Source organism: Diadema setosum, chromosome 4 (assembly GCF_964275005.1).
Source record: "Diadema setosum chromosome 4, eeDiaSeto1, whole genome shotgun sequence".
Classification (NCBI taxonomy): Eukaryota; Metazoa; Echinodermata; class Echinoidea; order Diadematoida; family Diadematidae; genus Diadema; species Diadema setosum.
In genome coordinates, this window is record NC_092688.1 from 30,498,464 (window position 1) to 30,512,925 (window position 14,462).

The window sequence follows — 14,462 nt, forward strand, 5'->3', positions numbered from 1 at the left end:
CAAGTTTGCCAGATCTCATGTGATGATTGTTATCTAAAACATTGAAAGTGGGCTTTGCCCACTTTTAAGGTTGGTGATTGCAAATTGTACATGCTGAAATATGAGCTTCATGATCTTGAAATAGATAACAAGATAACAATACTGTTAACAGAGTATTAAGGTCTCATCTGCCATTTCCTCATTAACGTCTCTCCTCCACGTGTAATCACTGTTTTCTTTTGTAATAAAAGTATCGCCTTACATGATTTCGCTTTCTCTCATGCAGGTTTAAGATTATTATTGAATCCTTCCGTCTTTGTCTGTGGTTATCTTGCTCTGGACTCTCACTGCCACGTTTAGTTCTTGGTCTCATCATCTTGACATCGCACTCAGTAGCAGGATGTCTTTCTACCAGAGGCTGGGGACTCGCTTCAGGGACCTGCCGGCTGATGGAATCATTGAGACTGACAATTTTCTGGAGGCCAGCAGGGTATCCATTATTCCTCTACTTGGTAAGTAAATTTCTCCCACATTTTATTGCCCTTTGTATCAGCACCCTCATCATCATTCTTGTTTTTGTTTTGTTTTTTCATATTTCTCTGAGCCAGAAAAGGCATGTGAAGGCTAGCGTTGTCTAGATGATTTCAAATGTCATACTTGCCAGGTTTCATGTCTATGGTAGATCATGCTATCTTAACCCGTCGAGGACAGTCTGATTTTGCTACAACACGCATTTCCCATAGACTCTTGCGCGAGTATACTCGGGACTCGTCCTCAACGGGTTAAGTGTTGTGTCCATAAAGTTGCCAGTTTCTGTGATATTGCTATTGTATTCTTCTTTTTTTTTTCTTCTTTTTTTTTTTAATACACAAAATGTGTACAAATTGTCTTTGTTTGAAACCCAAACATGTCATGATTCTGATTTTGTATGTTGCACATTGCAGTGTTTAATGGTTTAAGCTTTTGAAAAGAGTGATTGTTGGTCTCTGAACTGAGCACAGAGTAAAACTTAGATATTTTACAGACCAATTCCCTTTGAACAGAATGGCAAACTGATATTGACTCCAATAGATAAGGAAGGAACGTAGTACTTTTTCTGACATTTTGAACTGTAAATGAATCTTATTTGGATATCAAATACTGTAGATAAGCTTACAGTAGTTTACATACAGACTATGTTTGAAGATTGCTAAGTGTTAGTGTATCATTTCTGTTCCTCACAATGGACTCCCATTATAACAATGTTCTTGGGACAGGCAGTTTCTTCTGTTATATCGAAATTTTGTTATAACTGAACAAATGAATAATAAAATATAAAAAGCATACAGCAGATAATGTTGCAGCCTGAATGTTTACTTTGTTTTTAACCGGAATTTCATTTAATTTCATTATAACCATATTCATTATAATGAGAGTGCACTCTAACGGAAAATTTGGTTTCAAGGTATTTTTTTCTTTCAGAAGTAGTGCAAAAGTTTGTTTACAAGTGCACAGTTGTGTACGTTCAGGCCACATCAAGCACTAAGTTTTGCAAGTGACAATTGTTGCTCATGTGAAGATGGCATACTGAAGACGCTAGGTGCAACAAGTATCATGTTGATATAGTGCTGCTGTGTATTCAGAAATCATGTGTGATGCACAGCAGTTGACGATGACAATAATCCACAAATGATGGTGACATGAGGGGCTACGGCATGTAGCACACAGCTCACATTTCATGGACAAAGCCTGACTGCCACGTTATCACTGTTTTCTGCCAATCTTTGAAAAGTACAACTCAGTTCACAGTTTGAGGATACATGCAATACTGTAGCTTTGCACAGTACATGGATGGTATCCACTAACGTACTATTCATGATAGTAGAAACAGTGTACACCTGAATCTATTGATATACAATTGTACACTGTATATGGCTGAGTGCAGAGAGTTTGAGTATTGTATGTCATTGATATGTAGACCTACTATTGATGACACATAAACAAAGAACTCTGGGTAGTTGAGTCATTATTCAGGTGACCGTGCAAGTGTTGCTTTCATGGGATATAAAATGTTCTATTGTTCAAGTTAAATGTATCACATCTGACTTGATAAGCTATGCTTTCTACCCTCGAGTTGAGACTCTGTATGACGAGCATTTCAAAAACAATCTCAGATGGTGTGATCGTGTGATGTATGACATCATATTTGTAAAGCGTCAGACTTTGTACCAGACTCCCTTCTAACAAATAATGAGTGAATTGTAATGGTGTGAAACTCTTTGAATAGAAATGAGCTAATGGTCACTGATATTGGCAGGTAAATATTGATAAGAGTCCATCAACGTAGAGTATCCTACATTTTGTATGATAATGCTTACCTGTCTTTAAAGCTTGAAGTGGGGTTGAGTGGTAAATTGAAATTCCTGTGTTGCGGACTGATTTAAAATGGTACAGTGGTATCTGTGATCTATCACTTTTATTTCTTCTCTTGAAGTAGTGAAGATAAGAGGGAAATACGGTAACCCTGACTACAGCATACCTGAGTGATTACATGATACAGCTCTATGTGAGATCTGCTCCATTTATGAGGATCTTGGTAGCCAGTCATTCATTGATTTTCGAACCTCCCAAGAGGAGACGTAAGCTTTGCTCATGCACAGCAGAACAATCACTGCTCCTTGTGGACAGGGTATGACAAAGGGGCTAAAAGGGGCCTTGATCATTGCTTATTCAGCATCTTGTGGACTTTATGAACAGATCCATCTAAAAGAACATTCTAATTAAAGGAAGCCTTTGCCTTGTTGCACGAAGTTTCAGAAAATATTTCAGCAAAGGAACTTAGAAAGTTGATCTGCTAATAAACAGATTGCAAAGAAAGTCCTTGATGAATTCATCTGCAAGAAGAAGAAGGAAAAAAATGTATGTGTTCAAAAAGAAAATAAAACATTATTTCTTTCTAGGTTTAAGCACAGTTGCCACTGTAATAAGCAGCTGCCCCGTCAACATTAACTTGAATATTCAAAACCAGCTGTGATGTGCAATTGCAAGAAAAACAAGCCTGACAAATTGATCATCTATCAGAAATGTTTCCAGAGGATTGTAGGGGGTTTGTCTTTTGAAGTATGTGTATATGTTAACCTGTTGAGGACGAGTCCTGAGTATACTCGGGCAGGTGTCTATGGGAAATGCGTGTTGTACAGTAGCAAAATCAAATCGTCCTCAGTGGGTTAATAGTAATAATACTGTATTTGATATTCAAAATTTGGGTATCATATGTTGCTTCAGAAAAGAAAGCAAGTATTTTGATGTTTTGTATTAAAAAGCCTTCATGCCACAGACTTTGAAATTTTGATTCTTTTTTTTTTCAGATATTTTGGGGTCCACAGCATTTGGCTTTGTGAAGAAAGATGTCAATGGAAATATTGAGGTGAGAGACTATAAGTTTCACAGTCAGTTTTATTGTGTAAAAATCCTCCCCCCCCCCCCCAAAAAAAAAAAGATTTTATACAGCTTCTTCAAATGTGGTACAAGTATAGAACTTGATTAGTATGTAAGGGAGGGACACAGTATAATGAAGCTCAGAGTAAATGATCAAGGTCAGATATTGATATTTTACTTTTTAGGCGATAGATCAAATGCCCTGCATTCCATTGGTATGTGGATGAGGTGTTGAAAATCAAGCTTGGAATACATGATACAGAAAAATCTGTCTGTCTGGAGGAGTTTTTTTTTTTACTTTTTTTTTTTTTTTTTTTTTTTTAACTTTTATGGTTCTCGTCAGCAAGGATTCCTGAAGCTAGGCATCTTCTCTGCGGAATATATCCCCGATGACAAGATACAGACCGATCTTTCGGTCAAGGAATAGATCTCATACAGAGTATGGCCAGGATCTGTGTGGTCTGCATCTCAAACTACATTGGATGGTCGTAGCATTGAAAATGAAACATATGTGGGATGAGTTCACCCTAAAAGTCGAAAGTTGGACCTCTCTATAGAACAGACACTGCACTTTTACACTTTTTCCTTTTTTTTTTAATGCCCTGATGCTTGCTGGTAGGAACTTTGATATGTGTGCTGGTATGAAGAATTTCTGAAAACGAATACCAGCACTTTCACGGTATTCTCCAAAGAAATTCTATGTTTCATATGTTGTTATAAATGGATCTTTTAACTCGTACTGTATGTCTATAGTTTCCATTTGCTTGTTGCCAATTTGAAGAAAGAAGGCGTTGCCTGCCTGGCAGAAGGGCACTTGCATGAAATTTCGATCCCAAATTCAAATTTTTGTTTGTGACATAAATTGACAGAGTTTTGAAAACTCTTTTATTATGACATAGGCTTAACCATTATTTTTTGTGTTTCTTTTTTCCAGTTGTTCTGAAAAGGTTATCGGTATATTTGTTATCATTATTGTTATTATTATTTTTATTATTATTATTGTCATTATTATTATTGTTATTATTATTATTATTATTATTATTATTATTATCATCATTATTATTATTGTTATTATTATTGTTATTATTATTATTATTATTATTATTATTATTATTATCATTATTATCATTATTATTATTGTTATCATTATTATTATTATTATTATTTGCTGCTTCATATGTCTTTTGTAGAAGCTGAAGAGAAAATATGATGAGGACCCAGAGGAATTCAGGACTCTGCAGGCCATTGTTGATCATGAGGTCAACCAAGGGATGACATCAGCCACGAACTCAGCGACAGATGCTCTCATGTGGCTCACAAGGTGCCATTTGCTTGTTGCCAATTTGAAGAAATAAGGTGTTGCCTGCCCGGCAGAAGGGCACTAGTATGAAATTTTGTCCCCAAAATCAAATTTTGGTATGTGGCTTAAATTGACATAGTTTTTAAAACTCTTTCATATGACAAAGGCCTAATCATTATTTTTTGTGATTTTTTTGAGGGCACAAACTTTAGGGCCCTTCTGCCAGGCAGGCAGCAAAGTAATGATGTGATAATTATATTTTCTGCTTTGCATCAGGAGGAGTGATGTGGTGTGTCAAAACCATTGTCATGATCCAACACAAGTGTTCAACTTTGAGCTGTACTTCATCATTTACATTGTTCAAATAACTGCACAGCTTGTCAAAGAATTCCACATATTTTTTTTTTTTTTGGTATGTTTTCCCCCAAATCCAGTTTTTCTTAAACCAAGCACTATCTTGATTGAATTTTGCAATTATCTTATCTAAAAACAAAGTGTGTACACTGATAGCCAGTTGGGGATCTATCTAATATTAATGGAGGAAGTCTCAAATTGACATTACTATATCTGCTCCAGACTAGACGAATAAACTTGCGCAGTACCACTATTATACAACTATGGTTATGGTCTTTTGTAATCACACTGAAGAAAATTAACAATATATAATGTGCTTTTTTCACATTGACACCACAAAATGACTTCGGTGAGTTCTGCTTGTCGTGTATCTGGCTATTGCATTCCAGGTAAACTGAGCCTACACATGGTTGGGACCTCCATAAAGTTTTGCCTTATGATGTATTTTATAATGATAATATCAGTGATGATATTGAGTATTTGTCAGGCGCCATATCTACTGCACATAGATGCTCAAAGGTGTGATACAGTACATCTGTACAAAAACAAAGAAAAGACAAAGACCGTGTTTAACCATACAATTCCACAATATGTACTTTTCTTTACCATGTTTGATCAGGGGACTAAACTTCATTTGTCTCTTCATCAAGAATGTGATAGACAGGAAGAATGATGGAGAGGACATCAAACCCTGCATCATTTCTGCCTATGACAATTCGCTGAAGGAACATCACAATTGGATTGTGAGGAAAGCAGCTGGGGTAAGATTATACAGGCTTCAAGAGACCATTTTTTTTTCTTTTAATACCCCCTCCCACACATAGTGTGTATGGGGGTATATAGGAATCACTTGGATGGCAGGTGGCCGGGTGGTCGGTTGGACGGTCGGTCGGGCGGTCGGTCAGTCGGGTGGTTGGGCGGTTGGGCGGTCGGGCGGTCGGGCGGTCGGGCGGTCGGTCCGTTGCAAAAAACTTGTGGATCGAACTACTCTCTCATTTTTTGAGCAGTTGACCCCAAATTTGGCATGGGAGACAGCTACCAAAGGTAGATGTGCAAGACACCTTTTTTTGTTAGTATTGCATAATGCGTTGCCATGGTAACTGCATATTTTCATAAAAACTTGTGGATAGAACTACTCTTTCATTTTAAATGCTATGAATTTTTAAAGTAAGTGCACAATCACTGCTGGATTAGAAGACTACTACAGTGTCTGATGTCACATGCGTACAATGATATAAGGAAAATAAAAAGAGAATTTCACAAAAATTTACTTTTTGAATAAAGTGCACATTTCTTTGACTTGTTACTGACATATGTTAATGGTAATATTATTCCCCCTGCCTTCTGAAAGAAAGAAGTTAAGTGTTCTTTTGTTATGCGATAAAAGTGAAAATATGTTGAATTTTCTTTATACTTTCTTTATATCGTTGTACACATGTGACATCACAAGCTATAGTATTCTTCTCATCCAGCCGTGACTGAGCAGAGACTTCAAAAATTGGTAACTTTTGAACGGATTGTCCGATTTTTCTCAAACTCTCATTGATGTGTTCTACTGATATTGCTGCATTCACACAACCCACATGTCTATGAAGGTGAACTTGTCCTTTAACATTTCTGAAAAGAAAAAGGAAAGGCAATCAATATTTTTCCCGTGCCTGTGAATAATAAAATACAATTATAAAAGCATATATACATAGTTCCATGGCCCATGTCATGCAATTTAAGTATAGGAGACATTTGAAAAGGGGATAATGCACAAAGCTGTTGCTGCTTATGTTCAGCTTATGATTCTAACATGATATGTTAAAATGGTTGTGTGCTTGCTAAGTATGACTGGTGTGAAAGAAATCTGACATAAGATTTATTCACAAAGGTAGTTCAAAATCAAATCCATGGTATGAATTTAGTCCATGGATTTAAACAAGGGCAAAATACTCAAGAGCTAATACCTTTCACATGCACTTATCAGCATAATTATGTCCATTACTTGATGCCTCTGATTGTATGTGATATGTCATTTGTATGTATGCAGTCAAAATTTGCATAATCCATAAAGTAGACTTAAAATACCTTTGTGAATTCTGGCCTTGGAATGCTTCTGCTTCTGTATAGCAGACATACACTTATAACACACATGCACACCCAAATTGGTTAAATATTATTACATAAACAATTTTCCCATACTTTTCACATTGATAGTGATTTGGTATAGCTGTTTCCCATTGAGGATGGGCTGATTTTGCTACAGCATGCATTCATTTCCCACAGACACCTGCCTGAATATACTCAGGACATGTCTTCAAAGGGTTAACAAGATGATCAGATGATGTGTATCTGTCCCTCCCAAACATAATGTGCATACTTGCCAACTAGTAAGATTTTATCAGATTCAGTGAGATTTTTTACGTTAAAAATAGCAAAATCAGATTTTCTGTCAGAGAAATCAAATTTTTAAAAAATATTTAGATATACCTTTCATGTGTATTTTCTGAAGATTTGACCGAAAGTAAGATTTTTAACTTCAGTTTGCATAGAAAATAAGATTTTTGCAATCCATGAGTAAGATATTTCATCTTGAAATGTTGGCAGGTATGAATGTGGTGTACTTCTAGTATCAGTTTGGAACCAACAAAGTTTTGTATCTTTTCTTTTGATTGACAGCTGGCGTTCATGGCTGCTCCATATTACAGTGATCTCATGGCAGCATTGAGAGGTGAATCTGATGAGGAAACCCTGCGCAGGGAAGTAGAGGAATACCATCGTTTATTACAACAGCATGTGAACACCATCCAAGATATTTACATATCACGAAGTATTCAACCACGCCCCTTAACAACGTAGCATTCAGTGTGGTGTAAAAAGTTAGCGTTCATGTTTGTAAGTTTAGTTTACCAAGCCCTAGTGAGGCTTTATACTGCCTGGTTGCCAAGAGGGTCTGTAGAAGTGCTGACTGTGTGCAGATTCAATGTTAGAGTGTTTGTAGCTAGGTGCAGAAAACACAAATCTACACAATATAATCAATGTGATTTTAACATATTACTTGACGACGAATTGGACATAGATTTAGAGATTGAAGATAAATAGTCGACACTTAAAACAAGTCAGAATAGTGTAATGTACTCACAGAAATGTCAAAATCTTGTGAGTTGTGTGTGTATACCAATTATCCACACGCAGTCACAGGTGCATTATAGCACAGGCGTATTGAAGCACAGTAATCCCTTCCCCATTCCACCAGATCTTATTATTGAAAGTTTGAAATTGAATTCTGTCTTCAGCCAATCAATGATGCCTTGGAAAATTCATCCAAAAGAAACATGATATATGTATAATCAGATTCTATATTTTTATAGTTTTTGTATTTGTGATTTGTTATGAATAGGCAGCAGATTTGAATGAATAATACACTATAGATTGCATTTGAGGCCAAGTAGACCAACTTTAGTGAGGAGGTGCTCAGGTTGTAGAAATACTCATTTGTAGTTCTGAATAGCAGTGGATAGTTGGTAAAGAATTTGTTAATTCTTCCCTCATACTTTGAAAAAAGTGATTATCATTTTCTTTTCTTTTTTTTCCAAAAGGTTTTGAACTTAACTTATTTAATAGGTAACTATTTAAATATGTGGAGATGGTTGGCTGCATATGGGAATTCTATGTGCTGTTACAGAAATAGAGTTTTGTTTTGTGTAATGTACATCAACATTGTGCCTGATATCATAGTAATGTGTGTCAAAAAGACTACAGTACAGCGGAGTGTTCAGCTCTCTGCCTCATTTTGAAAAGAGAAGTCATCAATCTAGGAAACAAATTATTAAAAACAAGAACAACAAATTAATGTTGACATACTGTAAAAACGCCCCAAATATGGCAACTCATTAAAGAAGGATGACATTCAATTACAAGTCACCTCATCAGAGACTCCAACCCCAAGCATCTGTTGAACTAGAGATTTCATATAAGATAAGTAGTCATGTTCCAAGAACCCAAAATGCAAATGATGCTCCCAGGCTTCATGGAGAAAGAGGTAATGCAATATGTGCAGATAACTGTTTAGATGCTACTTGTTGACCCCTTACCCCTGTCTAGGGAGTCAAGTCACAAAATCTGTCTCCTCTGAACTATTCCTGCTTCAATGAGCAAAAATAGTTCCTCTTGACTTCTCTTCTTGACCTCTCTATTTCAGTCAGTGTTACCTGCTGCTTCTTCTGCATTTTTATGCTTGATGCCTTTGTAGACATCATGAACGAATATGCAGAGTGCATGCTGTACTTACGGTCTGCCGACCAGCTGGCGGCATAGCTGCAGGGAAGTGATAGCTACTGCTATGTGCACTATAACAATTAATTACCTCCGCCAAGGGAGGAGGCTATGTTTTCATTACTGTTGGTTCGTTAGTTTGTCCGTGCACAAAATAACTCAAAAAGTAGCTAACGGATTTGGATAAAACTTGCAGGAATGGTTTAGAATGACAAAAGTAAGAGATGATTCAATTTTGGTAGTGATCCGGAAATTTGTATGGATTTTATGAAGGATTTTTTATATTTTGGCAGGTGGGGTCAATGAACTTGGGAGTTCAAGCTGCGCATTTTTTAGGTTTTTATATGTGCACTTAAGTAAGTGCTCTAGTTTCTGTTAGGGCGAGGCGCACCTCACAGCTGAAGGTCTACGATGTAACTAAGGCTTCTATATTGGGAAATACGGCAATTTTCAGCATGCATACTAGTACGTATGGGTGGAAATCACTGATCTCTGTGGAAGAGCAAGATCATCGGTAAAAATGAAGTAGCTACTTGGCGGAGGTCTGCGCTGTCAGAGTGCTTATCTAGTTTGCCAATGCTGTTCATATTCTGTATTCGGATCTTGGGTAGACATACACCATATCATGTAATTGCAGTCTTCAGGTTCATAATGTATACTTGTATGCAGTTCCCTAACGCAGTTTACCCAAGCAAAGGGACCGACCATATTAGTGGTTGAAGAGGTCTCTGTTTTTGTTTGAAAGAAGTAGTTATGCAGGAGATAGCTAAATTTTAAGCAGGAGAAAATGCACCGTAATTGAGATCAACAAAGATGGAGTGGGGGAAATTCAAACTCAAGCAGGAGTTATTGCAAATATGGCATCAAAGTGGGAGATCTGCTGAAAGGGGGAGAGTTGATGTCTCTGCATGATCATGTAAATTATGGAAATGATGCATTTCCTTCTACTGTATTGAAGGGAATTTGTGAAACTGATAATAGCAACAACATGAAAAGCAGAAGTGGGTACGAGCCAACATAGATAACATAGATTGAGGAGGGGACTCTCAGGTAGTTGGCCTTATGTGATCAGGAAATTATGTTCTGTGCTGTAAATAGCATAATAACTAATATTTTTATGAACTTATCAGATGAGAACTTCTGTAGGACACCTTCAAAATATTTCTTGTAGTTTTGTGTGAATAATGCTTATAATCTTGAATAATAATGATGATGATGATAATAATAATAATAATAATAATAATAATAATAATAATAATAATAATAATAATGACAATAAAAATAATAATAATAATAACAATAATAATAATAATAATAATAATAATAATAATAATAATAATAATATGATAATAATAATGACAACAATACATTTATATACCTGGTAGCACATACAAATACTTGTTTAAATGCGCTTTACAATGGTATCATTAATGAAACAAGACAAGCCAAGAGAGAGTTTTATTCTACACAACAGCCGCAACAAGAACAGCATCCCTAACGGCACAATCAGGGTCACAAGGTGCGGATGTTCAGAGGGCGTGCACACAATGTTCCTACCATTTTAAACAAACCACTGTAAGGAGTGTTATGGATGTAGATATTACATAAGTCGAGTCTAAACTAACCTATGCTATTAGAAAGTGGGAAAAAAATCATGAAGGAGAATGGTGAGTAATCATCTGTCAAAAATATCAGGGCATAATTTCATGAACAATATCACAGCGCTGCTGTACTATTCCATGATGGTGGATGAAAATAGTGGGATGGTATTAGTTCCTGCATTGGTAGCTGCAGTAGGTAGTAGTCACTGTTACAGTAGTCTTGCTTGCATATGTGCATAGATGCTGCATGGCACATAATGAGGCAGTTTCTTACTTGGAAACTTGAGTTTCATCGTATGGTTGATCAGTGTTTTTGTATGCTTGTTTCATGCAGCTAGTCCCAGAGACAGCTGAAGTGTCAATTATGCATGAACTACACTGTATTCCTATCCTCATATAAGCATACAGTTTACAACATGTTATTGCCCTTTGAATGCCATCTTGTTTTTAGACAGCAAAAAGAACTCTGGTTGCTTGTGATCACCAACATGAAGATATTTACTTTTGTGATTCTGGTCATATTGAGCAAGAGTTATATGAATAAAACTACAAGATCATCTGCATGTCTACACCTAATGTTATTAGCCCAGCACAATGAACAGGGAAACAATAGCATCATGCCTGCTGGTATGCATGATTCCCACGTACAGTGTACCGGGTATATCAAGATACGTGTATGTATGCACATGTAGCCTACATATGTATGAAGCACTAAGTACCAGTGTATGTCTTGGTAAAAGAACTAAGGAAGAGTTATGTCTTGTAAGATCATTTGAAATGTTATCCCCTGCTATTGTGCAAGTCACTTTAGAGGGTTGGTTTCACTCTTTGATTGCACGTACTTCCTTACGGCTTTATAATTTATATACGTGCCTTCTCTTTATATGAAAGTGTGTTCCCACAGATATCTTATAAAGCAACACATGACTGTATTGCAAAGCTGTTTACTTTATTTTCCCCAAATTGAGTTTCTATGATAAACACTTTTGTTGTTTTTATGACCCATTAACACTGTATTAAAATTTTTAATGAGAATATGATATCTATGCATGTCCTTTGTTGTTGAAGGGGAATAATCAAATGTTACAATGCTTTCTTAGTCTCAGAACTGCAGACCTTACTTTGTAATTTCATTACATGTCACTCAACAGAATGCTATTTTTCATATTGTGTGTTCATACCTCAGATTTGTTTTGTTTGCTTATGGTGATCAGGAAACAGCATTGCATCTGTTTATACAATGCATTTCACTCTTGTTATCTTGGTATATTTTACAATGATTCACCAATAACATTATATGATAATTCAGTTCATTGAAAGTGTGTGACTTTTTATGACTTATTATCAATCATGACATGGACAAATATCAGTGGGTTTAAGTAGTGTTCTATAAAATTCTTTTGCATGCCAATTTTAAGAATATTTAAAGACAGCTCACTTGTGCAGTAGCACACCAGCAGATAGTATGCCATGATGTAGGTAGGATTCTACTCAGACAATGTGCAACAGTACTATTAACTCTTGCCACATTTTGCACTGTTCCACTTTGAACAATGCTTCAGTGTCAAAGCTAGCACTCACTTGCTGGATGTATGCACAGAGAAATTGCCACCTTTCCGTGAGTAAAGAGTCTAAATGAAGTTGAAGTCTGCTTCCTTGTAGATGAAGTCATGAAATATATTTTTTTAGGCCATATCTATGCATTTTACAATAGCTTTGATCATAGCTTGAATGATTGAAGAGTGGAAATTTAATATACTTCTAAGGATATCAATAATAGTAATAATTAGCAATGATCTGCACCTTTGAATGTTTCTACAACAGTTATATGTCACTATATAAATGCTGTGGATCATCATCATCAATGCTCTAAAATATAGCATGTAACAACATAGTGGATATGTCCCTATGCGCTCAAGAAAAGGAAAGACTGTAATTAGAGAATAGGATATACAATTGCAATTGCAATGATACTGAGTTTCATATTTGTTTAGACTGTAAAAAGATGTATTTTCAATGTATACTTGAGGAGTATGCAAAGCATAATTGGGGAGATGCTTTTTAAAACACAAAAATACAATTAAAAAGAAAGCAAAATGCATATGATAACATGAAAGCATAACTATGATTATGTGTGTACACACTATGATATTCTCTAGTACATGCATGTACTGGAAAGCAAAGGTGATACATTGTACAGCATACTTTACCACATATGTATCTCATTTCATTAGTCTTTCCTTATTTTCTCTTATGAGTCTATCAGGGGTTGTGGAACAATTTTCACTGAAGTATGCGTCTTCTGTTGTGCAATGTATGAGTACACTTAATACCTATAACACTTAACATTATTGTGTGATATAGCAGGGAGGTGGGGTCCCACCTCCCTGGATATAGATATCTCTGATTATTTTGCTCCTGTCTTTCTCAACATCAGTATTGTCTTAAAGGAGACCTCTGGATGATTTTCAGACTTTTACATTATGAACAAGAGTAAATTGGTTACACTGGGTGCAGAGTTTCAGAATTTGTAGTGATTTGGATGAGGAATAGGAGTGTTTTCAAAATTTGTAACAAATCACAATGAACAAGGATGATGACATGACAGCCTCACAACAAGAATGCATGAGTAGGGGCTCAAGGAAGCAGAACGAAAGAAGGAGGCATGCACAAATTCCAAACAGGTGAACTTGTTAAGCATGTGGTTTTACATTGCTACATTTCTGAAATATGTGAGGCTCCTATGTCATCATCTTTGTTCAGTGTAATTTGTTTTAGGTTATCAGAGTATTGATTTCTCTGCTCAAGGACCACAATAAATTCCACAAATCTATACATGGAGCTGTTGATTTTATATACTATAGGATGTGAAATTATGAAAATCGTCTGGAATGCCCCTTTAAGTGAACTGATGTTTAATATCGTATTGGGTATATTTAGTCGGGTAAAAACTTGCATTTCAGGTATATAACAAGGTATGTTATTCAGTTATTGTGGGAAATTAAAACCAGTTCTCTAGGAAATAGAAGGATTTTGTATGAAACTGTGTTTTCTTGCTTTCACCTTGAGTGCAATAAAGAATACACAGCTCTGCTGTACTCCATCTCTTCACTGTACGTGTGCAATCGTCTTGTCTCTGCAAATCTTTCACCAGGGATAGTGCTTGTCGATTTTCACAGAGCACCGCCTTCTGTTAAGACTGGATGAGCAAATGTTGTTGTGCTGTTTGGTGACTTGTCATCAGCCGTCTGCAGTGAAATTATTTACCACAAAACAAGTGTCATCCCACTTTTCACCACAGATATGAAGTAGGATTTTGGGTGTACAAGTGTTGACACTCTGATCTGCCATGTACAGGGACTTTCTTTGTGATGATCACATACTGACGAATTACAATTCTCCATTGCACGTTTTTCACTATATGAGGGTACAAAAACTAGGAAACATAAAGAGTTTGGACATGCAATTGCACGTTTTTCACTATATGAGGGTACAAAAACTAGGAAACATAAAGAGTTTGGACATGCAAAGCCTTGTTATATGAGGGATTT

General features: G+C 36.1%; 1 protein-coding gene across 1 annotated transcript; it reads left to right on the top strand.

The window, feature by feature from the left end:
* Positions 1 to 379: 379 nt before the first annotated feature.
* Positions 380 to 7,894, top strand: LOC140227115 (pleckstrin homology domain-containing family A member 8-like). Its single transcript, XM_072307547.1, has 5 exons — positions 380 to 491; positions 3,327 to 3,385; positions 4,587 to 4,717; positions 5,670 to 5,811; positions 7,715 to 7,894. Exons 1-5 carry the CDS (start codon positions 380 to 382, stop codon positions 7,892 to 7,894), a joined length of 624 nt encoding a protein of 207 aa, XP_072163648.1.
* The last annotated feature ends 6,568 nt before the right edge of the window (positions 7,895 to 14,462 follow it).

Excerpts from the sequence above, each read along its gene's own strand:
- LOC140227115 (XM_072307547.1), top strand. The coding sequence starts at position 380 with ATGTCTTTCTACCAGAGGCTGGGGACTCGCTTCAGGGACCTGCCGGCT. Across the intron at positions 492-3,326 it reads ATCCATTATTCCTCTACTTG|ATATTTTGGGGTCCACAGCA; the intron begins GTAAGTAAATTT and ends TTTTTTTTTCAG. Across the intron at positions 5,812-7,714 it reads TTGTGAGGAAAGCAGCTGGG|CTGGCGTTCATGGCTGCTCC; the intron begins GTAAGATTATAC and ends TTTGATTGACAG.